General features: G+C 33.2%; 3 protein-coding genes across 3 annotated transcripts; all 3 read left to right on the top strand.

Annotated features, from left to right (window-relative positions):
- Positions 1-488: 488 nt before the first annotated feature.
- On the top strand, positions 489-4,163 carry LOC100798467 (ferredoxin--NADP reductase, leaf isozyme, chloroplastic). The gene is made up of 9 exons (XM_003520180.5): positions 489-841; positions 1,176-1,410; positions 1,542-1,675; positions 2,148-2,226; positions 2,364-2,455; positions 2,545-2,622; positions 3,261-3,323; positions 3,435-3,669; positions 3,892-4,163. Exons 1-9 carry the CDS (start codon positions 737-739, stop codon positions 3,957-3,959), a joined length of 1,089 nt encoding a protein of 362 aa, XP_003520228.1. The 5' UTR covers positions 489-736; the 3' UTR covers positions 3,960-4,163.
- A 1,392-nt stretch (positions 4,164-5,555) lies between these two features.
- Positions 5,556-6,681, top strand: LOC100806783 (cold shock domain-containing protein 3). The gene has a single exon (XM_003520192.5). It carries the CDS (start codon positions 5,697-5,699, stop codon positions 6,453-6,455), a length of 759 nt encoding a protein of 252 aa, XP_003520240.1. The 5' UTR covers positions 5,556-5,696; the 3' UTR covers positions 6,456-6,681.
- Positions 6,682-21,757: 15,076 nt separating this feature from the next.
- On the top strand, positions 21,758-24,252 carry LOC100778987 (thaumatin-like protein 1). The gene is made up of 3 exons (XM_006574611.4): positions 21,758-21,960; positions 22,104-22,773; positions 23,903-24,252. The coding sequence occupies exons 1-3, from the start codon at positions 21,885-21,887 to the stop codon at positions 24,084-24,086; spliced, it is 930 nt and encodes a 309-aa protein (XP_006574674.1). The 5' UTR covers positions 21,758-21,884; the 3' UTR covers positions 24,087-24,252.
- The last annotated feature ends 140 nt before the right edge of the window (positions 24,253-24,392 follow it).

Genomic DNA, 24,392 nt, shown 5'->3' with positions numbered 1-24,392 from the left:
TGTTAATGATCACACACAATAAGTTTTAGATATATAAGGTATTTGTAATTATGTAATATTATAATGAAAATTTACTTAATATTTTAAAAGATATATTATAGTTAAGTTGAATTTATTTTAATGTAGTATTAGATAGTCTTATAATCATATAAAAAAGTTGCAGGGGTGAATTTATTCAATAAAGTATCTTAAATTTTTAAATATTTTATTTTAAAATGAAAAAGAATTATTTTGCTATTATGTGAGAAATGGAGTTTTTGTAATAAAAAGAAAATCTTTTTAAGAGAAATAAACTATTTTGCCTCATATTCCAAATAAAGAAAAAAAAGGTGAATTAAATTTTATTATTTATTTAATATAGACTATATGCATCTTTTTACGAGAGACAATTATTAGAACAGAGTCAATTATATTTAATATTATTTTAAGTAATTTCATTTCATGTTTTCAGGTTATATTCTATTCCATCACATATATTTTTTTATTGCATTCCAACGTACACATATGTAAGGTGATAGTTGAAAGCCGGAGATACCATCACAGTGTCACACCACGTACACTTATCCTAATATAATATCCGCCACTGCATTTGCTTCCAAATCTCGTCCACTCAAATCTTATACTCCTCTCTTGTCTGTGTAATCAAAACAACAACATTCATTCATACTCACTTCCTTGCCTACTACACATTCTTCATCACTTCATTCAACATTTCTCCCCTTAGCTTGTTTCACCAATGGCTGCTGCGGTTAGTGCTGCAGTCTCTTTTCCATCCACCAAGTCTACCTCTCTTCCAAGCAGGACCTCCCTCATTGCCCCAGAGAGAGTTGTGTTCAAGAAGGTAATGTTTCACAAACATTTCATTATTGTTTTCTTTTTTTTAGCACAAACTTTCTCCCATTAGAATTTCATCTCGATCACCAATGAGGTGTAACTCAGTTGGTTAAGCAGATTGCGGGAGTTATTTGTAGTACCTGTCTTTGAATTTCATCTAGATAATCTATGTTAACTTTTAATACAAATCTTTATTATGCGGATTACTTAAGTGTATTAAACGTACCTAAAAAAATGTATCTTATTGTGTCTAAGTTTTGTCCTTTTATTTATTAATGCAATTGAGGATTGAGATTACAATTTTGGATGATCTGGGTTGTGAATCATGGTTTGTCTCTCAGGCTTCATTGCAAAACAGAGATGTTTCTAGCAGTGGACGGGTAGTTTCCATCAGAGCTCAAGTCACCACTGAGGCACCAGCCAAGGTTGAAAAAGAGTCCAAGAAACAGGATGAAGGTGTGGTTGTGAACAAGTTTAAACCCAAGACCCCTTACATTGGTAGATGCCTGCTCAACACAAAGATCACTGGGGATGATGCTCCAGGAGAAACTTGGCACATGGTCTTCAGCACCGAGGGTCGGATGCTCATTCGTTTTCCCTCTATTTTCCTTTTTTTGTTCTTTTATTTTCCTATACCCTCCATAGACTGTAAAGTAGATTGCTGATAAAATTTGTGTTTTTGAGCAAATTTAGTGTTATTATTGCAGGAGAGATTCCTTACAGAGAAGGACAATCAATTGGGGTAATTCCAGATGGTATTGACAAGAATGGCAAACCTCATAAACTGAGATTGTATTCTATTGCTAGCAGTGCCATTGGTGATTTTGGAGATTCCAAAACTGTGAGTATCATGTCATATTTTACATTATTGTTTCTACTTTCCGGGGTTTAATTTTTTAAACAATATAAAGCTTTTATTTTATCAATTTTGTTGCTTTCATACTTGAGTCCTGTTTTAAGCTTCCTTCAGTTGCTTGTCTATTGTACACCTGAACTAATTTGAGACTTGAGTCCAAAAGGAAAATTATCCATAAATACCTAATGCCAATTGACACCTAGTTAGAGATAGAGAGGGAAAAAAAAGAAAAAGAGAAGAGAAATCTAGGTATTATAGGTATTTGATATAATAGGAAGAGAGATAGAGAGAAATGATAGGTATTGACGAAGTGTTTATATATTATTGTTCAGTCCAAATTTGTGTGCTGAACTGCTAACTAAACTCAACAATTTAACTGGACTATCTATTGTACAACATGTTTTCATTTCCTTACCCGACACTTCAGTTAAGATCTGATATGATTGCTTCCATGCAGGTTTCTCTATGCGTGAAACGGCTGGTGTACACAAATGAAAATGGAGAAATTGTCAAGGGAGTCTGCTCAAATTTCTTGTGTAAGGATGAGTAGTTTTAGATTTTATATAATGTAGGCTACAAGAAATTTAGCTATATCTTTTTTGGTTATTTTACTTTGTTATACTAATGGTATCTACCCTTCATTTACCAATTATTTATATTCCTCTTTATGCAGGTGACCTGAAGCCAGGAGCTGAAGTAACAATAACTGGACCTGTTGGGAAAGAAATGCTTATGCCAAAAGATCCAAATGCCACCATCATCATGGTACATTGATAGAAAACGAATATGGTATATGTGATGGTCATGATTGTTGCTCTGATCTTCACCATTGATCATTGAAATTTTCTTCACAGTTGGGAACTGGAACCGGGATTGCCCCATTTCGCTCATTTTTATGGAAAATGTTCTTTGAGAAGCACGAAGATTACAAGGTAAGTGTTCCCCAAAACTAATATCCTTATTCACTTGTATGTAGATCAGAAACCATAACAAGGACAATAGTATGTAGATTGTAGAGTGCATAACGAACTTGATGGCTGGACACTGGACACTAATGATAAATGTTAACTTCAAGTGTTGGAGGGAAGACTATTATTACTAGAGAATGTGATTAACCTTAAGTCCTTAACATCAAAATTCACCATGAGACACTCTATTAAATTGCCAGTAGCAATTTCAAAGGATCAGACTACGCAAACCGATGTTTTATCTGTATGGATCTTTTAAAATAATGGCAATGTTTTTCTATTTATTATGGGAGCTAGTTTTTGCTAGCTAGGGCAGATGGGGTTTGAGCCTGGTGGGACACAGGTTTAGTACCTGAGCTGTTCCTCAAGTATTACAAACTTTCTTTGTCTCTGAGATTTTAGTTTTTAATTGAATCTAATGGCTTCAAGTGATTCATTTAGCCATTCTTACCTTGTGGGATAAGGTTTTTGTTATTGTTGTATAGTAAGCATTGACAAACTGACTTGACTGCTGCATGTGAAGCTACAAAAATCTACCATTATTAGCATGTGCTTGTAAGTGGACAAATTTGATTATTAACCATGTTTTGACATATATGTAGTTCAATGGTTTGGCATGGCTCTTCTTGGGTGTCCCTACAAGCAGCTCATTGCTTTACAAGGAGGTAAGAAGAATCAGATTTTTCACATTATTTCAAAACTTCAGTTATACAGTTTCTTTTATGTAGATTTTCCGGGGCAATATATACTGATACAACTTCAATTGTATGGAGCAGGAGTTTGAGAAGATGCAAGAGAAAAGTCCTGAAAACTTCAGGCTTGACTTCGCTGTGAGTCGAGAGCAAACAAACGAGAAAGGGGAGAAGATGTACATCCAAACCCGAATGGCTCAATACGCAGAAGAGCTTTGGGAATTACTGAAGAAGGATAACACTTTTGTGTACATGTGTGGACTAAAAGGAATGGAAAAGGGAATTGATGACATTATGGTGTCATTGGCTGCCAAAGATGGTAATACATTTTCCTTTCTTCACAACCTTTTTTGTCTTTTTATCAACAAATGTTAATTTTGTTAGAAATGTTGGTTGGAGAATTCGAATCCGCAACCTCTCCTCCTTTCCTTCTCCAACCACTGGGCCAAACCTTATATCTCCCACAACCATTTTATGTCTTGGTACATCATTTGCTGAGTAACTTCATTAACTACATCTTGTGTTTCATTATGTACTATAGGCATTGATTGGACTGAGTACAAGAGGCAATTGAAGAAAGCAGAGCAATGGAATGTCGAAGTCTATTAATTTCTGTTCACTTGCACAAATATCATCTCCTACTTTATGCTGCAGCAAGTCTATCAACCCTCCTGCGTTGTGTAGATATATGACGACCCTGTAATTTTTCTTTGACGATTTTTATACTGTTCATGAACAACTTCATTGCCAGTTTTACTAGTACTATTTTTGAGGGATGATGCAATATAGATGAATCCAACTTCACTGTGTCAATTGTCATTTCTAAATTTTATCTTTTGATGAGAAGTACTTAGGTATTGTTGGTACAGATATCGAATACAAATATGAAAAATAAAATGTTGCTGCAAATGTAACACACAAACAGAAAAATAAGTAGGAGACGCGGACTAGATTACTCTCTTTAAGAGGTTTAGCACTTGATAGCTATGAAACACGGACACTCCATTCTCTTGTTATGTCCAGTGTCCGACACGCGTCTGTGTCAATGTCTGACATCGACACGACATCCGTATTACGTTCTATATCTTGAATATTACAAATGTTCATATGTCCATGTCCGTGTCGTTCAGTGTTCATGTCGAAGTCGATGCTTCATAGGTTGACAGCTATGTGATCCCCTCCAACATAAGTAAGAACCCTCTGTGCACAAAAGATAGTCCCACGAGCTAACACCCTCAAAACTCTAAATTTGAAAAAAATCTTTTTCCCACTACTCATCACTACAATATTTTTTAAAATATAAACATATCCTATGTTATCGTCATCTCTGATTTGTTATTTCTTTAACATCAAACATTAGATAAAATTATAGTTTATCTTATTTTATCAAATGAGCCTTAAAATTAGCATTTTAGCCTCAAGAATTAAATGTTTATTTTTTAAGTTAAATTTATAATAAATAAATAATTTTAAACATGTAAATTATATGAAAATTAAAATTTATAATAAAGAAATATTTTGTCACGTAAATTATAATTTAAATTTATAATAAATAATTTCTATTATGACATAAGATTATTTTTTTAAAATGCCACCCAGGAAAAAAGATTTTTTTAAAATAACGAAATTGAAATTTAAAAACAAATATGTTAGTCATAGATTGAAAAAAAAAAAATAAGAGTTAAGAAAAAATTCTAAAAATATTATTCTCAAACAAAAACTCTCGATAGGAGATAAGTCTTAAAGATGAGAATTTAGATTTAGAGAAAAAAATTATATACTTAAAGTTTAAAAACAAATTACACTATCATATAATCACATTCTATGATAAAATAATTGCTTTAAAATTCATTAATAATTTATTTGTAATTAGATTTATTTCACACGGTTGGTGCATTAACATTAAATTTAAGATTTATAATATAAAAATAAATTAGATTTATTTCACACGGTTGGTGCATTAACATTAAATTTAAGATTTATAATATAAAAATAAATTAAAATAAACATTTAAAGGAATATACAAAATTAAAATTATTTTTTACAGCAAAAATTAAAAATAAATTAAAATTATTTATTTATCTTTAAAATAAGTATACAATTAATCGCGGATGATTTAAAATGTTCAATTTATTTTAATGAGTTAATAATCAATGATTAACATCCTTTAAAAAAATGATTAACAGTAATAGGCAGGGTTGGATTTGATTTATAGATCCCTTGGAATTTCAGTTCACCTCGAACATATATATAGAGACTCCACAGAAAGTGCTCTGTTGTTGGCATTCCACCGCGTGAGGCTCTGTTTCTAGGGTTTGTTGGGTCTAAAAAATCGAAGCGATTTCGATGGCGGAAGAGCGATTCACGGGCGTGGTGCAGTGGTTCAACAATGGCAAGGGCTTCGGCTTCATCAAGCCCGACGACGGCGGCGAGGATCTCTTCGTTCACCAGTCCTCCATCAGATCCGACGGCTACCGCACCCTCCTCGAGGGCGACCGCGTCGAGTTCGCCATCGCCACCGGCGACAACGACAAGACCAAGGCCGTCGACGTCACCGGCGTCGACGGCGCCCCTCTCCAGCCCCGCGCAGCCGCCGGCAACAACAACCGCGCCGCCGGCTCTGGCTTCGGTTTCGGCGCCAGGCGCAATGGCGGAGGCGGCGCCGCGTGCTACCAGTGTGGCGAGTTTGGACACCTCGCCAGGGATTGCAACAGGAGCAGTAATTCTGGTGGCGGCGGAGGCGGCAGCGGCGGTGGTTGTTTCAATTGCGGGGGGTTCGGCCACCTCGCGAGAGATTGCGTGCGCGGAGGCGGCGGCAGTGTAGGCATTGGAGGTGGTGGCGGAGGCGGATCTTGCTTTAGGTGTGGCGGATTTGGACACATGGCGAGGGATTGCGCCACCGGGAAGGGCAACATTGGCGGTGGAGGAAGCGGTGGAGGTTGTTTTCGGTGTGGGGAGGTTGGTCATTTGGCTAGGGATTGCGGCATGGAAGGAGGGAGATTTGGTGGTGGTGGCGGAAGCGGCGGCGGCGGTGGAAAAAGCACTTGCTTTAATTGTGGGAAGCCAGGGCATTTTGCGAGGGAATGTGTTGAAGCTTCAGGTTGAGGTGAAGAAGGGTTTGTTACATTTTGCGAAGGGAGAAAAAAGGTGGAATAGTACATATTCTCTTTTTTGGCACATTTTAACAGTTATTAACTTATGATTAGTCTCTCTTATTGTTATTATTATTATTCATCTAATTTCGGGGAAGTTTATACATATGGCAAAAAAAAGATGTTTTTGGTTTTTTGTGACTATGGTACTGCTTAGCAGGCGATTTTGCCTTTTGTTAGTTGTTACTGCCTCCTGTTAGACCTTGTTTCTGGTTAATACTGTCTTTCTTGTTCCAGAACCGTTGAGATTATATATCTTGATTTGTTTGTCTGAAAGGTTTATAATTATGAGACCGAAGTTCTCGAGAAATTGTGGAATGTTCCTCCTTTTAATGATGCATGGTTTGTGTGCTTGGATTTGATCAAGATTCTTTGAACATTTATTTGAATTGAAACTTGCAACAATGGGAACGAAGATTAATGATTGCATATAGTCCTAAAGAAAATCACACAGATTTCTACATCTACCTTATTTCTACTTATTTAAACTCAACTATATTATTCCTCACCTTGTCACCATTTTGAGATTGCTTACCATTTCAATTGTTATCCGAATTAATAGAATGGCAGTAACATAACTGTTGCTTGATCGATCGTCATATTGCTGGCTTGATTGGTTACTTGGCTAGTTGGCTGTTGTATTCTTGCAAATCATTTGAGCTTCTTTAGTGAGATTATGGTGCATCTCATACGAGTTTTACTAGATTTGGATTTCTGCATTACTTCTACTGGCTTATTATTATGTGATTTCAACTTCCACATCCCCCCGACCAAATCCACCCACATGGATTACTTGTTAATGACTGATCAAGTTTGATAGATTCACCTTGTGATGTCCTGGAGGTATATCTTTGACGTCCATCCAATGCATCCACTATAGTTATCTCGTATCATTGTTTTCTTTTTGTATGATTTTTTTATATCTCGTATCATTGTTTTCTTTTTGTATGATTTTTTTACCCTACCTGCTGCTGCTGTAGCATTATACACATTATTAGTACTCTTCCTTCCGTCAAGATAAATCTGATCCCTTCCCCTGATCCGGGTATAGGATATTTTAAGAAAATGACCATCTCACTTAGTAGTGGGATCTGGGTATTCCCCAAATTGCACTTTTGAATTCCAAACCTGTGAAGTTGTTTCTCATAATTATTGCTCAGCTGTCAACTTGTTCCTCGGGAAGTTTGTTCAAATAAGAACTTAGTTTTTTTATTGAAACACACATCCTAGTTGTTTTCTTGTAGTTTTTGTTTTGTGGTTTAGCTATATTTGGTCGGGCTTGTGACCAAGTTAGTCCCATCTGTGCAAAATCTAGAGGACAATGGTTTGGGTTAAGAATTGGCAAGATCACTTTGATCCAGTGATATGTTTAGAAAGTAGTGCGCAGCTTTGGAGATCCGGGTCATCTGGTAGACTCGTAAGTTATTTTTTATTTTTATTTTTATTTTATATCTTTTCTACTAAATCTACTCAACGATTCGCACATATCCAATTTTTTTTATTGCTTTTGAGGGTATTGATGGAAACATCAACCGTAACCATTAATCACCGAGACACCGACACAAATTATTATGGCTATTAAACCATCACCTTTCTCCTCCATTGACTTAGTCAGTATGGCATTTTTTTCTCTTCACAAATCACATAAATCGATAGATGTTAAGGATATTCTATAGTTGTTTATCCAATAACTGATCTGAATTTTAATACTGTTTGAGTTTAATTACCGTGTAAAATGGTTTACTTATCCTGTTAATGAGTTTTAATTTTGTAAAAGTTAATAAATTTACATAAAATCAATGCATTTTTTTTTTCTCTATATGTGACTTAAACTTGGAAAACTTTTATTAAAACATATTTTACCACGTTGTAAAAATCTAGGTAACCAATTAAAAGAGTGTATTATAATATACAATTTTTATTTTTGTTTTACTTTTCAAATTTCGAGTCAGGAAGTTAGATTGACTCATCACAGGTCAGCTTGCATCAAGCCTATTCATTTTGAATTGGGCCAAAATAATTTTGGGCCTAAACTTTATTAGCCCCACCATATTTTATACCAAACTAATTAATTAGGGGTCCTACTTCCTGGATCCAACATAATTTAAAAAATTCCAACCTTGTCCCTTTTTACTTCTTCTTCCTTCCCTCCTTCTTTGTTTTCTTTTTACACCATGAAGTTGTGTTTTTTTTTGTCAAACTCCTCTTTTCGTGTTGTGGTTGGTTTGGTTGAGGTGTATTGTCGTGGTGGTTTGTTCGTAGTTTGCATTGAGTTCATGATTGTCGTCATGGTGGGTGTTGTAGTACAACGATGGAAGAGGATAATTTTTTTCATCTGCAACTACAATCTGTGTCATACGGATTGATAATTCTTAAGAAACATACATGTTGACAATTCGTATGAATCTTATAGATTGTCATGTGTATAAATAATACGTATTAATAATCCGTGTGAACCTTATACCATGCATGTGTAACTGCTAAAGTGGGACTTGACCGATACCTTATACCATGCCCCCACACTAGAATCTCTATATATTCCCTTCACTCCTCGCTCACGCTCCACTAAACCCTGTTTCATACACCTCCAACACTACTAGGAAAAGCAAATCAGTCCTTCCATCATTTTACATTCACTGACTAGTGTGCCAATTTTAATCCATGATTGCTTCAACTCATGATCAATTTGCTGCCACTCTCATCTTCCTATTTTTGTCTCACTTTCTAAGAGGTGATAATGATATGTCCATAAACAATTTGCTGCCACTCTCATCTTCCTATTTTTGTCTCACTTTCTAAGAGGTAATAATGATGTGTCCATAAACTTGTAGATATCATGTCACGTAAAATGTAAATGTTTTTTTTAAGAGCATGTAAATGTTATTATTCAATGAGTGGTAATACATGAATACCTTTGTTTTACAAACATTTCATTAATATTTTTTGTTTTTTCTATTTACCTTTTTATCACATTATATATCACTTATCATACCTATACAACTCATTTTTATTTTCTTTTCCACAGCAACTCACTTCTACTTGTTTTTCTCTTTTGCTGTTAAGTAGCATCAAGGTTAAAATGATTCGTGCATGCAGCAATATATAATTTAAAATTATAGAGATCCGTAAATAATTATGTAAATATTTTTTAACCCTTAAGACATACTCTTATTTTAGAGCATCTCTAATACTATTGATATAAGTAATCAATTTATATCACTGTAATTTTAAATAACTCAATTGATTTTCTCAAATGAATATTTTTATTAACAAATTACTTAATTCACAAATATTATATTTCTCTTTTCTATATTTAATGCAAAATTAAACTTACATAAATAATTTTTTTAATTTTAACCCACTCAAATTTAAAATTATGTGTAATATAATAAAATAATATTTTTTTATTAACCAACTCTTATTGAAGATACTCTACTCCCAGATACTTATCTAAAAAAAAATTATAACATGTTATAAAATTTAATGATAGATGATAACCAGCTAGTAACATGTTTTGTTGTACTTGTCCAGGGTCGAATTCAGCAACATTCACAATCGTAAACAAATGTAGCTACCCGGTATGGCCGGGGATTCTGTCCGGCGCCGGAACGGCACAACTTGCCACCACCGGCTTCGCCTTGCAACCGGGCGAGTCCAAAGCGGTCGCGGTCCCCACCGCCTGGTCCGGCCGTCTCTGGGGCCGGAACCTGTGCTCCACGGACTCTGCCAGAAAATTCTCCTGCGTCACCGGAGACTGCGGCTCCTCCGCCGTGGAATGCAGGGTGGACTGGACTTCTACGGCGTCAGCGTGGTGGACGGCTACAACCTCCCCATGAGGTGGAGGCGCACGGCGGCGGCGGGAACTGCACTGCAATGGGAAATTCCCAGTAGCAGTAGACATCTCAGTTGGCCACGCTTATGCTGACAAATCAGCCAAGGTCATGCTAGTAGCTATTGGCTCTGTTTTAATAATTGGATTCTAACTCAAAGCTTCCATTCTCTTCTCATTCTCCACGTCAAGGTAAGTTATTTTCTTCTTTTTCTTCGTCTTCTCTCTTCTTGCTTGGTACAAGAAAGCTCTTTCTCCATCCCTTCTTCATCTTCCTTTCAAGCTCTTAATTTTTGGTTCAAAATGGAAGGATTGGAGCTTTGTTGGTGAGTTTGGTGGTTTTTTTTAGGATCCTGAAGAAAGCTTATATTTTTCTTAGATATTTTGGTAAAAGAAGAGTTATGTTATTTTTTATGAATGTTCTATCTTGTTTAAGGTGTGTTCTTGGTGATTTTGGCTTGTTAATCTCGCAAAATAGCTGCTGAATTACATGATTTATGCGTGCCATATTGGTTGCATTACCTGTTCCAAGTGATATATGATCATATGTGTGGAGTTTGTGGATGATCTATGTTGTTTTGGATAAAAAGCCTAAAACTTTGGACAAAAATGGGGATATTACAGTGCTATGTGAGGACTAAATACTCTGTTATGGTAATGAATCTTTTTCTCAATTAGGATATTTGATGCAAGCTCCATTGGAGCTTGTAGGCCTAGGATCTTCTTCATCAATGGATTCCTTTGCTTCTTGGAATATGAATGGCAGCGGAATGGAGAAAGGGAGAGAGAGAGGAGACGCCACTTCAAAGAGAAGATGAGTCTAGAAGAAGCTCACCACCATAGGAGGCCATGAATAAGAGCTTGGAGGAAGAAGGAGATGAATGAAGGGAGAGGAAGAGAAGAGCACGAAATTTTGTGCTCTAAATGAGCTTTGAAATCTGAATTTTAATATTCAAATGATCAAAGTTCAAAAAAATGCACACACATGACCTCTATTTATAGCCTAAGTGTCACACAATTGGAGGGAAATTCAAATTTCACTTGAATTTGAAATTGAATTTGTGGAGCCAAACTTTAGAGCCAAAATTTCACTAATTATGATTAGTGAATTTTAGTTATGGTTCAGCCCACTAATCCAAGATCAATTCCAAGATTCTCCACTAAGTGTGCTTAGGTGTCATGAGACATGAAAAGCATGAAGGACATGCACAAAGTGTGACTATATGATGTGGCAATGGGGTGTAGTAAGCAAATGCTCACCTCCCCCTCTAAAATTTAATTGGATTGGGCTTCTACCAATTCAATTAAATTTATTTCCAACCACACACATCAAATATCCACTTAGTGCATGTGAAATTACAAAACTACCCCTAATACAAAAACTAGTCTAGGTGCCCTAAAATACAAGGGCTGAAAAATCCTATATTTCTAGAGTACCCTACCTACATTATGGAGCCCTAAATACAAGGCCCAACAATAATGAAACCTTAATCTAATATTTACAAAGATAAGCGGGCTCGTACTTAGCCCATGGGCCCGAAATCTACCCTAAGGCTCATAAGAACCCTAGGGCCTTCTCTTGCATCTCTGACCCAATCTACTTAGAGTTTTTCTATCCAATGCCCTTGCGGAGTAGGATTGCATCAATATTGATCTGTTACTGAGTCATTGTCTCAATCAATGGGTTATTAGTTGAATTGCATAAAATAAAATTATATATAAATAATTTTTTGAATAATATTTTACAAAAAAATACTACGTTATAAATATTTAAGTTTGGGTCAAATCTATGTAACAGGTTTTCATATTTTCTCAAACAAAGATTGCAATTTGCACTTAGTCCCAAAATAATTAGATTGACTAGTTGGGCTTAATGTAACAGGTTTTAGTTGCCTCCTTTACTTCCTTCTTGTCAAATGCATACCTTCTCAGGCTTCTCTTCCTTTTTTTTACGTTCTGTACATATTTTCCTTTTCTTTCTTTTCTGTTTTTATTCCGAGAAATTCCATTTGTACTTTTTTATCTTTGCACCTTCCTAATTAATTTTTTTACATTTCATAAATTAATTTTTAATTTTTGAAAAACAATTTAAATACTAATTTGCAGAATATAAAACAAGTGGAAAATACTAATTTGCAGAGCATCTACTTCTAAAAGTTGTTTTCCAGTACCCAAAAGTTGCTTCCTGCATCCTTTTTGGGCTTCTGGATCAGAATGTAAAATTACATTTCGGATTGGCTATTCCTTTTACATTTGGAATTGGCCAATTCTAAAGGGAAAAAAACGTTCCGAAAAAGTGCATGAAACAATTTTTGGGTGAAGGGAGCGATAGCTTAATTTGTGACACCTACCGGATTAACAAAACTCACTTGGCATGACATTTATTTTCTGCAGTCCTACTATTAAATCTTGCACTTTTCATTTGTATTTCGAAAGCTTATTCTGAAATATAAATTTACATTCTTTGAAATGAACATTCCATAGTACAATACGAAATATGCAGAATTCAAATAAGAGAGTGGAGGATTCAAATGTCCACTAGCATTAACACAATCAGCCACAAATTCTCCCCAACAATTGACCATTTCAACATTTGACGTGGATAAACCCCAACCCCATTTTCTAAAAGTTCCTACTTCCTAGTCTAGGGCTGTCACTGTGACTTCTTTCCTTCGACGACGTTTTCTTTTTTGCATTCTTTGAAACAAATCAATGTCCCTGTCACTGCCTAAAATCATTCTTACTTCCCTCAATGTCCACATCATCACATGAATAAAATATACAGTACTTATTAATAGCTCCAATGTTTCTCAAACACAATTTCTATCGTTCCAGATTTTCTCAAATTATTTGTATGTGATCGATCACGAAGATTATTAATCAAGCCCAAAGCCAAAAAGAAGCTCCGACAATGCTAATCGCCTCAATCCTCATCCGAGCTTTCTTTTCTTCCCCTCCCGATTTTCATTTTTTTTTTCGTACATTACTTTTTCACCAACTTTTACCTGTATACACCGAGTCACTAGCATCTGCATGCCCTTGTTTCTAATGCATCATGCATGCAACTTGGTGTATATTATTGAAACAAGGAATTATACTTGTAACATAGAAAGTGTGAGACAAGGTAGACAATAGAAACGATAAGAATTATATATGTTTTGCTCGAAGTTGATAATCTCCGTATTTGATAGTCGACCGAATCGGTTATTTTATGAGCTCTTGAAATATAAATTTTTTTAATATTATGAAGAGTTTACGTGTATTCATGAGATTGACCTCTATTTGTTAACCGCTTTGACAAAGAGGAAGGAAAAAAAACTTAAAATATTGGTGTGTTGTGAGAGAAGAAGAAAAGAAGTGATAGCTGTGTCTTTTTTTAACATGCAACCTAAGCCTGTGTTTATAACACCCGGTAAAAACCAACTTAATTTCCAATAACATCTGAAACAACTATCCAGTACGAGCCCTATAACTATCCAGTACTACCCGGTAATATTTGTTTCTTTCTGTTGCTAAACCAAGTTCGACACCTCACTTATGCTTTCGGTTTCCAAACATAAACATAAGTCTTCCACGTTTTTTTTCCTTCTCTCATGACGCATGAAATGGTCATCACGTCCATTTTTATTATTCACCAAAATATTTCAATTATATTTAATTTATTTATATTTTCAGTATTAGCAAAAAATAATAATAATATTCCACTTAAAAAATTGATTAATCATTTGATCATATTAAATTTTCTAATTTATTTAATTATCAAATATTAAAATAATTTCTTTAACAGATTAGAATACTCATTTATATCATCCTGTATATTCAAACCTAAGACGATAATATATTAATCAAGGTAGACATGTATTAATATTTTTTGACGTCCAGATCGTATGAAATAATATTTCTTACTAGAATCAAATGAAAAAAATAATATAATATTTTCTTACATCATTTATCGCTTTGAATTAACTCTAAAGTATATATTTATGTCAAACTGAGTAAGTTAATAAAATTATCTAGTGGATGACTTTAAAATTCATTTCTTTATTCATTAAATTGTTCTAGCCACACACACACTACTAGAAAATATCTTTCACTAGAGGAAAGATAAGATAATTACCTTATTTTTTTTTTCTATTTACATTACCTAAAAGAAAAAGATTGAGATTAGATATTTCAATCTTTTTCTATATAAGAGACTATTGAAACTCGGGTAAAAATTCTGATTCCAACTCACATATTATTGATATTTACTTATCTGTACGTCTCTAACTTGAGGGTCGAAATCTCTTTACAAGTATCCTTCATCATAGTTCGTGGAGAGATTCACGAAGGAACATCACTGTAAGTAGGTCTTGTCAAATTTAGTAATAACAATATGTAAATAGGATTTGCTTAGCTTTTTTTTTTTACTATGTGAAATGTGAGTTTTGACTTTTGTTATTTGATGAGTTGTTACGGTTTTAATTGTATTGTTAATATTTCTTAAATTTTCAAGATAAATCATATTTTACTTTTTTTATTTATCTTTTTTCTTAAATACTTTTTTAAAGTTCATCTTTCTTTCCTTCAATTTCTCTCTTCTTATTTTTCTTCTTATATATACCTCAAATTAAAATGTGAAAATAATATCAAAATAGTTGCTTAAGTGATGACTTATATCTTCGCTGGGAAATTCAGACTCAAATTTAAAATTTTATTTTAGAAGATTAAGTTCATTACACTCGAATTAATGATTTATTCATAAATAATCATGGATTTGAAAAAAGGAAGTAAAAACGTTTATGAATAAATTCGTGCAAAGGAAAATTAGATGAAAGGCACTTTAAAGAAGAATGAATGATATTTTAATTATTTTGATACAGCAATATAAAAAATTAAAAAAATCCATGCAACTTTTTCTATATCCTCCGATTTTGCTTTTTCACCTTTTCATTTCCTCCCTTTGACCCTGCTTTTCCCCTTGTACGTTGTTTGATCTTACGCGTTTTTATTTTTTTCATCTTTTATTCAATACTACGCAATAGAAACCTTTTCATATTTAAATCATCATATTGTTCTTCACCGCATCATCGTCCCTATCCCCATTCCAAGATCAAACATTCATATTCGTACATAAATTATACCAATTGCTGATCGCTAACCTTAGGTTAGCGAGGCTAAATAAAACAATCAATTCGAAAAGCATTTTTTTGCTTTTGCTATATATCAAACATGCTGATCTGCTGCTGATGCAAATCTTTATTAAAGAATGAAGAGTGCATGAAAAACCCCAGAAGAAAAAGGGGTGTGACGATAAAATAAAGTTAAAAAAAAGAAATAAAGAAAATCTTATCCACATCAATACTTTACACGACATGCAAGCGAATCAATCGAAGGAACAAGACGTCGTGAAATTCAACTATCGGAGGCTAGCAAAAGCTGTGAGAGAGTCTTCTTATATTATAAATTCTATTCCTTGATAAGCTTAAAGAGGTTATCATATATATTTATTCAATTATTACTTTAACAATATGCTAAAAATAAATACCACCTAACGCTACAAAATAAAATTATTATGTAATATGTAGTTCTTTGTCATACTATTCCACTTACTTACCCAAGTTTTAGATGACTTTTTTTTTCCTATGTGGGCCGCATTAATATGTAGTAAGAGTTGGATTGAAACAGTTAACTAGAGATCTATCTTCGACCTCTATCCTGCTTAATTGCGAGCCACAAATATATAAAAGAAAAATAAGAACGTCGATTTGGTTAAACATTGAGACTACTGTTAGGCTCAAGTATGATTGCGGCTGTAATTTAACATAGTTGGTGTTGGTGGTGTGTAGACACAAATCAGAGAATGAATGGCTAGGTCATGGTTTCACTAGCTAGCTAGATCATAGGTTACTCCTGTCTCAATCATTATCCACGCATTTTTCAATTTAGCCACGTCAATTTTGGCATTTTGCACACATCAACCAGTGACTTTCACATGTCTAAAGACCACTTTTGGGGACAAATTGCAAGGTAAGATTAGGTGTCACTGACATAAAAAAGGTACATATTTTATAGAATTTGAGATTTTCACGCTCTTGATCCACATTTTTTCCCCAACACTAACACTAAGCAAAATGACTAAAATAATATCCTCTACATTGCATCATGCTCGACACCAACGTTATACGCTAGTAGGCCAACACAAAATGGGCGCAAAATTTTGTATTTCATTTTTATTTTTTTATAGTAAGACAATATTTAGCATGATGCCAGTCACCACTAATTTGAATTTAGCCGCAACCCTATCAGTGCAACAATGATGCTCGTGTATTAATGTATCTATCATTTGAATAAGCTTCCACATTACACATAAGAGGCGTATTTACGTAACGTCATGCCGGTTGTCAATAAATTGCAATTAATGCACTTGACTATTATGATATACATTCCAATTAATTTAATGTCATTTAGGTCGACGATCGACGATAAGTAAATATGCCTCTTTGTGTCAATTGTAACCAATATTACAATGGAAACTAATTCAAACGTCAGGTACATTAATGTGTTTTAGACTTCTAGTGCATATATAAGCGTTAACCTAACTAATGCTACATCTATATACTTTACGAAGGATACCCTTTTCTCCTCATCCATTGTCACACCTTTTTGCTATGTTGCCCCCACCCCACAACTGTCGCATCCCTTCCATTGCATTGCCCTCTTTAAAGGTGCACCTCTTCCACCACATTATATTCCTCCTTCCACTGCCACTCAACCTCCTTGTCTCCACCACTCCAATTCTACGTACATTGCCACGGTATCGTAGTCACTATGTAAACATGTCATAATTGTGGCACCATCGCATCGCCACCACAATTAGTATAATCAATCCCCTTAGTTATCATTTAGTATTGTTTTTGGTTTATGTAATTTAGGTTTTTGTTACTCTGTGGTGCTTTGTTTTAATTAATTAGTTGAATTTTGATTTATGTAATGTTGGTTTTGTTTGTGGTTGCTCTGATTATTAATGCTGAAATTTTGTCATTTTTGTTTTGTGTTCTTAATTGATTTTGATATTATTCTTAGTTAAATTTTATGTTGGATTTTGATGTAGGAATTTCATGCTTGAATTTCTACTTTGTCTTGTTGTTGCTTGAATGTTGCTCCAAAATTCATATGCTAGAATTATGATATTATAATTTTATGTTTGATTCTTTCTCTATGTTTTTTTTAACAGCTTTCTCTATGTTGTTACTTTAATATTGCTCTAAAATGTTTGAATTTTATGCTTGTATTCGGCTCTTCTTATTGTTTCTTTATTGTTGCTCTGAACTTTTACTTGGATTTATTTGAATTGGACCTATATGATGTTGTAGGGAATAACTAACACTTTATATATATGGAAGGGGGAAAATGTTGTAGCTACTAGCATCACTTAGAGGACCAAATGAACATTTTAAAATTACAGAACTAATTTGAACAATGTAAATAAAAAGAGTGCCTAAAAGAGTCATTTAACCAGTCATTCATTACCTTTACCGTAACTGATTTATTAATTTTTACTATCCAGATAAATTAGTTCGTGGTTCCGTTATGTTCGGAAATGTAGTTTTAAAAAATAATTAAATTTTATTTATATCTTAGTGTTTTTTAATAATTAAAAAATATTGAAGTATATAACAAAAAATAATATCATTTACATTAAATATGCATAAAAAATAATTTGAAAATATAACTGATAGAGTAGAGGGAAAAAATAATAGGATAATTTAACTATATGAAAAATTTAAAATTATTTTTAGTGAATTGCATAAAAATAAAATAGATAACAATGACAAAAATGAATGAATAAAAAGTAAAATTTTTATATAAAAAGTTAAAACTTTAATATTGCCATACTTCATTTAGGTCTTGTTAAAAAAATATTATTAGATAAAAATATAAAGTACAATTTAAAAATGAAAAGGGTAAAAGAATATACATGACTCCATATATAATTTAAACCTAGAGATTACACCATAGTTAATTAATTATCCTTCCAGAATTTTCAGTATTATTATAGTTCCTTCTATTTATAAGCACATGTTTACATTTCAATACACATTGTCTTTCAAACCTGCTGCAAATTATTATTAGCACTGTTAAGGGGAATGTAGTGGCGAACACAATATTCGTCTTGTTCCCCTATTTGCGGTCATGATCTTCATTTTATGGTTACCCTAGTATATTTTTACGTGGACGCAAAATAAAACAACTTATCTTTTTTAAGTATAGTCGTGGAACCAATATATGCATGCAAAAAGCCGGATTTCTCTTCTATTTATTTTTTCGATTTGTTAGTGTCTAACTTTTTTTATTTTATTTTTTTACTGAATTTAGCGTGGGATTTAGAAGGTGGATTATCAATAGACTCTTATTGAAGGTTCCAGTCATGCCTATATATATCCGAAAGAAATGAAAAATTAATGCTTCCGGCCGGCATTTGCTAAATATATAGCTGAATATATCAACCACACTTATAAGAACAAATGTTGAAACGAGAAAATAGGGACGCCTCCCAGCATTTCTATTTATAAATTTATGAGAAATATTGTTAAAAACATATATATAGAAGGGACAAATGATCTTTCAAAAAAAAAAAAGGACAAATGATTGAACAAAAGATATGGTTAAGGATGATAAAGTGGATCAACTCATCCAAAATTAATATTAATTTATGTCAAATAATGAATAAGGTTAGCCTGTTTCATTTTTTCAAAATTGGATTGGCCGGAAGTATTGATACACCCCAATTTAGGGTTGAATTAGGTAGTTGAACAGCTTAAATTAAAATAAATAAATAATAGGATAAAAAACATACACAATTATAAAAGAAATCTTTTAACATTAGTAACTTATATAGGTTATTAATTATAATTAATGTAATATATGAGGTGATGATATTTTTGTAATAGATAACATTCAGTATTAGCAGTCAATTCATAAATTTAGAGTATTTGATTTCAAATATAATTGAGGCAATAATTATAATAATAAATTACTCAAAATTTTGCATTAGTAGATCTTACAAAAAGTTAAATGAGGACCCTTTTATTATAATAGTCCAAGCAAAAAAAAATAATTTGTCTAATAAAAGGTATTCCGTGATTCTTTAAAGAATAAGCATATAAATATTGAAAGTGAAGAGATTTATTGGATATTAAAATGCATGTGATAAATAAAAAATAGAAAGAACAAAATTTCTTTGAGAAATGCTTGTGTTGAATGTCAAAAATAATGGGAAGAAGCAAATGAAATTTATAAGATAGAGATTTCACTTTTTACCATCATTTTGCTAACATTTTAGGATATATAGAGGAAAACATTGAACATTTAAAATATAAAAAAGAAAGCCAAACCACCAATTAAGAGCTTCCATCTTTATTCGTTTATATAAGGAAGCTCATTAACATGGTTTTCGTTGTTGATGATGACTAGTGTTAAACATATTACTTTGAACGTGTGGATCATAAACAATTAAACATACTGACATATACGTGGGGAGGTTATTTTCCATTCCTAGTTTAAAATCAAATTATGTCACCTAAGCAGCCTTGGCACCACACGTGAGACGTTACAATATCTGTTGTTCTTTTGTCTTCTCCAGGGTAAGGTCGAGAGGATGGAACACGTAGACGATCTTTATTTTGCATGGCTACACACAAGAAAATGTTTTGGTTGACACGTGTAGTAGTGTTTTTATGCCGCCCTTCCAATTATATGTTAACACCACACACCACAGTACTGAGTTTTCATAATATTTCTCATTCAATTAAAACTTTTTCTCCCTTTCATGACATTGTTTTCTATACCAAACGAACAAATATTTGTTATATGTTTTTTCTTTAAAAGGAAAAGTGATGTTTAATCGATTCAAAAGGAAAAAAAAGACAAAAAAAAGTGAATTTTCATGTGATATAAAAGAAAAAAAATAATACTTTTAAGAAATATAGTGTAGGAAAGAAATAGTTCATCTTTCTCCTACTCTATCGAAATCCAATTGATTTGTAATATCTCTACTATTCCTATATATATATATATATATATATATATATATATATATATATATATATATATATATATATATATATTAAGAAAAGCCAATCTCTATACTCTCCAGCTCAAAATTAATGAACTCATTTAATCACATTCTCATAAATATCATTTAATCAGTTTGTTTCTTAGTTTTAAATGAGTTTAGATTGGATCAATTACTTTTTTTTACATAGATTAGATCAATTACTTAATTAATGTGTTATAGAACTTTTTTAAATACACAAAATAACAAATCCATCTAACATTGTTAAAACCAGAGAGAAGCCATGAGATTAGTTTAATATATTTGATTGAATATGTTCTGCATACATGACGTGCTATATTTAATATTGTTAAATTTATATTTAATGAAATTTATATCCATAAATACTAAAGAAAATTCATAAAAAATTAAAACCTTGGAAGAATGGATAACCGATTGCATAAATTTTAGTTTGAACACTTAATTATAGTAAATATTATTGTTTTCATATAGATTTCCTTTGTTTTTTGTTTTTAGAGTAAATTACAGTCTTCTTCCCGAGAGATGCAAGTATTATATGTATTATATGCAAGTATATATATATATATATATATATATATATATATATATATATTATTTAATCAATTTATCTGTATACAAGGTTGCAAAGAACTCCTCCTAACCATTAAATGTTATAATAATAAATCTGATAGTTATTATAAATGAACCACCATAAATTTTATTTTGAATTGAAAAATTTATATTAATTTTTACTATAAATCTATTTCTAAAATATCATTTTTAAACATATATATTTTCACTTTAAACTCAATTTTAATTAAAGTTAATTTTATATAATAATAAAGGCCACCGAAAAAAAAAAAGGTTTGCAGACAAATAGACAATAACAGCTCATTCGAATACCTAACAGTGTATGGGAAAATCATGTACACGTCACTTCAAGAACTAGCAGTATTTTGGAACCTCATCTAGTTGCAACAGGAAAAACAGAAAAACTCATTTTAGAATCACCAGATTTTTTAACTAACGCCTACGATTTTACTTGTTTCACTTTTTCTCACGACATTGATCCAATAAGTAAAGAAATATTTGGATAAATTTATAAACAAAATATAAGAAAATAAAATAAAATATATTTTTCCATAAGTTAAAAATAATTTTAATATCATTTAATTTTTTGACAAATTGAAGTGATAAACTGGTTTGTTTATAAGAAAAAAGTTTATTTAATTATGCTACTTTTATTTTATCATATAAGTAATTACAAATAAAACGATCCAATGAATTAAACACAAATCATGGGTAGGTGAGGTGGAAACTTGACGTCACCCTTTTCCCTGATTCATCTCACAGGTGTGCTTATATATATGGATGCATGAACTAGCATTTAGATTCCCCCTCAGCACCATATTCGCCCTTTCATCACACACATTCTTTCACTTCAATTCGCAAATTCACCCAAAGAAAAAAAGATCGTGTACTCGAGCAATCCAACCATGTCTCCGTTCTTCTCACATCATCCACTTTCTCCTCAACGATTCTTCATTTTCCTACTCATCCTGGCTTTCAGAGGTACACATACCAAATTACAAACTCAAATTAAGTAAATGCTAGCTAGGTTTACTTTTCTTATCTTTTTCCTATTTACAATCCTGTGCAAATTAACTAAATCTCTTTATAAGTTATAAAGCACGATATTTGTTTGTGGTATGCAGGGGTGAGAGTCTCAGCCACAACATTCACATTCGTGAACAAGTGTGACCACACGGTGTGGCCAGGTATTCTCGGAAAACCGGACATCGGAACAACTGGTTTCGAGCTCAAGAGAGGAAGCACGCGTACCTTCGACGGCCCGCCTGGTTGGTCGGGCCGCTTCTGGGGCCGAACCGGCTGCCAATTCGACCAATCCGGCCAGGGCACGTGCGCCACCGGCGACTGCGGCTCCGGCCAGGTAACCTGCAACGGTGCCGGCGCCACTCCGCCGGCCACCCTCGCCGAGTTCACGCTCGGCGAGGGAGCCCCGGACTACTACGACGTGAGCCTCGTCGACGGCTACAACCTCCCCATGATGGTGGACGCAAGCGGCGGCTCCGGCGCCTGCGCCGCCACGGGGTGCGGTGCCGACCTGAACCGGCGGTGTCCGGCGGAGTTGAGGGTGGACGGCGGCGACGCTTGCCAGAGCGCGTGCCGCGCTTTCGGGAAGCCGGAGTTTTGCTGCAGCGGGGCGTTTAATTCACCGGCGGCGTGCGCCCCGTCGATGTACTCGCAGATTTTTAAGGCTGCGTGCCCCAAATCTTATAGTTATGCGTTTGATGATGCTACGAGCACTTTTACGTGTACTGCCGCGGATTACACTGTCACATTTTGTCCCTTTTCTTCTCCAAGGTAACTAAAAACTATAAACAATTTCTGTGCTTCACTGTTTTTCAGCACTTGCTTACATTCACGCCAATCTTCATCGTCAACCCTCTCTTATTTAATTATCCAAAAATACTCTATTTTATTAGTTTCAATTTATTTAAAAAAATATGGGTCTAATTTCAATCCATAATAGAATGGGTTGCAACACCCATCCTCTTAATTATTTATTTTTTTGGCGTCTCATTTTTTATTCTTTCTTTTTGTTCTATCTCTTTTTTTTCAATATTTTTTTCTATCCCTTTCTTATGAGGAGCGTGAATGTCAAAAGCAGCAAATAACTTCCTGATAAAGTTTATTTTTTAAAAAGTCAAGAATGATTGATGCATAAGTGAACGTGCAGATAACTACTCATACTTCATAAAATCAGTAGTTTCGTAAAAACAATTCAACAAAATAATTCTTACATTTGTGTTTGTATACTCCCCCGTTACAAAAAGAAAAGGTGTGTGAGAATGTCTTTTGAGAAATAATTTTTTTGTTCTAATTTTATATGTAGTCATAAAAATATTCTTTTGTTTCTGTTTTGTCTCTTCTTTTTAAATATTTATTCATAAAATGATATATTAAGATTCATTAGTTTAATTATTGAAACCCCGACATTTAAATGGAACCTAACTTAGTTATTTTTAGTTTTTCGGATTTATCTAGTTACTAACTAATGGACGCCCAAATTACAAATATTAGAAAATAGAAAACGTAATTTACTCTTATACTATAATTTAGAATACATAGTTTGACAAGTGCGGTTTTTATTATCTCTACTCTCTCAATTAGAGATTCTTGGCATTCTTAACATGTTCTTCTTTTTTCTTTTAAAAGTGTATTTAACATAATACTCTCACACTTAGCCAAAAAAAGTGTATTTGTTTGATCTTCAGTTTTCAAAAAATAATGTAAAAGAAAAATGTAGAAATTCAAGCGTAAGAATGTTTAGATGTGTAGAAATACTGTTATTTTTAAGGGATGTATAAATATTGTTTTAAGAGAATTTTTTTTTTTTTTACATTTTCCGAATTCTATAAAGAATTTACATGTAGAAATATTGTTTATTTCCCCCATTTATTTATGAAATTGTGGGTTATTTTATTTGCAGTTTGAAGTCATTAATGGAATCAGGGCCAGGATCATCGGTTGAGCAGGCAGCAGTAGCTACTACATCATGGATAGCCAATTTGGCCACAGGGGACTCCACAAGAAGCAGAAGCCAACCATTTTCAGCTTCCAACTCTGCATTTTTTGTGGCTGTCACTTTAATTCTTTCCTATTTAGTCTCATAGACTTTGTGCTGTGTGTCCCTTTCAGAATGACATCTTCCTCCTTTAAGAGACACACAACTCAAGTAGGATCAGCAGCATCAATTAACTGGTGTAAAAATACCATCATGATTAATTGTTGAAATCTATGTAAATTACAAGCATTTTAGTAATAATTTTGTTGGCAGTTTTTTTTATGGCTTTGTTTTGTATCATTTTTTTAAAATTTATTTTGTGGTTTATGTTGTTCATTTTATAATCATGAGAAGTGGGGTGAGGGAATGAGGATCATTCTCCATATGTAAGAACAAACTGATTCTAGTGGGTGTT

The sequence above is a fragment of the Glycine max genome, chromosome 2, assembly GCF_000004515.6.
Source record: "Glycine max cultivar Williams 82 chromosome 2, Glycine_max_v4.0, whole genome shotgun sequence".
NCBI lineage: Eukaryota > Viridiplantae > Streptophyta > Magnoliopsida > Fabales > Fabaceae > Glycine > Glycine max.
The sequence above is the reverse complement of the archived record's forward strand: the minus strand, read 5'-3'. Positions and strand labels throughout refer to the sequence as shown.

Excerpts from the sequence above, each read along its gene's own strand:
- LOC100798467 (XM_003520180.5), top strand. The coding sequence starts at position 737 with ATGGCTGCTGCGGTTAGTGCTGCAGTCTCTTTTCCATCCACCAAGTCT. Across the intron at positions 2,456-2,544 it reads CAAATGCCACCATCATCATG|TTGGGAACTGGAACCGGGAT; the intron begins GTACATTGATAG and ends TTTTCTTCACAG. Across the intron at positions 3,670-3,891 it reads GTCATTGGCTGCCAAAGATG|GCATTGATTGGACTGAGTAC; the intron begins GTAATACATTTT and ends TATGTACTATAG.
- LOC100806783 (XM_003520192.5), top strand. The coding sequence starts at position 5,697 with ATGGCGGAAGAGCGATTCACGGGCGTGGTGCAGTGGTTCAACAATGGC.
- LOC100778987 (XM_006574611.4), top strand. The coding sequence starts at position 21,885 with ATGTCTCCGTTCTTCTCACATCATCCACTTTCTCCTCAACGATTCTTC. Across the intron at positions 21,961-22,103 it reads ACTCATCCTGGCTTTCAGAG|GGGTGAGAGTCTCAGCCACA; the intron begins GTACACATACCA and ends TGTGGTATGCAG. Across the intron at positions 22,774-23,902 it reads TGTCCCTTTTCTTCTCCAAG|TTTGAAGTCATTAATGGAAT; the intron begins GTAACTAAAAAC and ends TTTTATTTGCAG.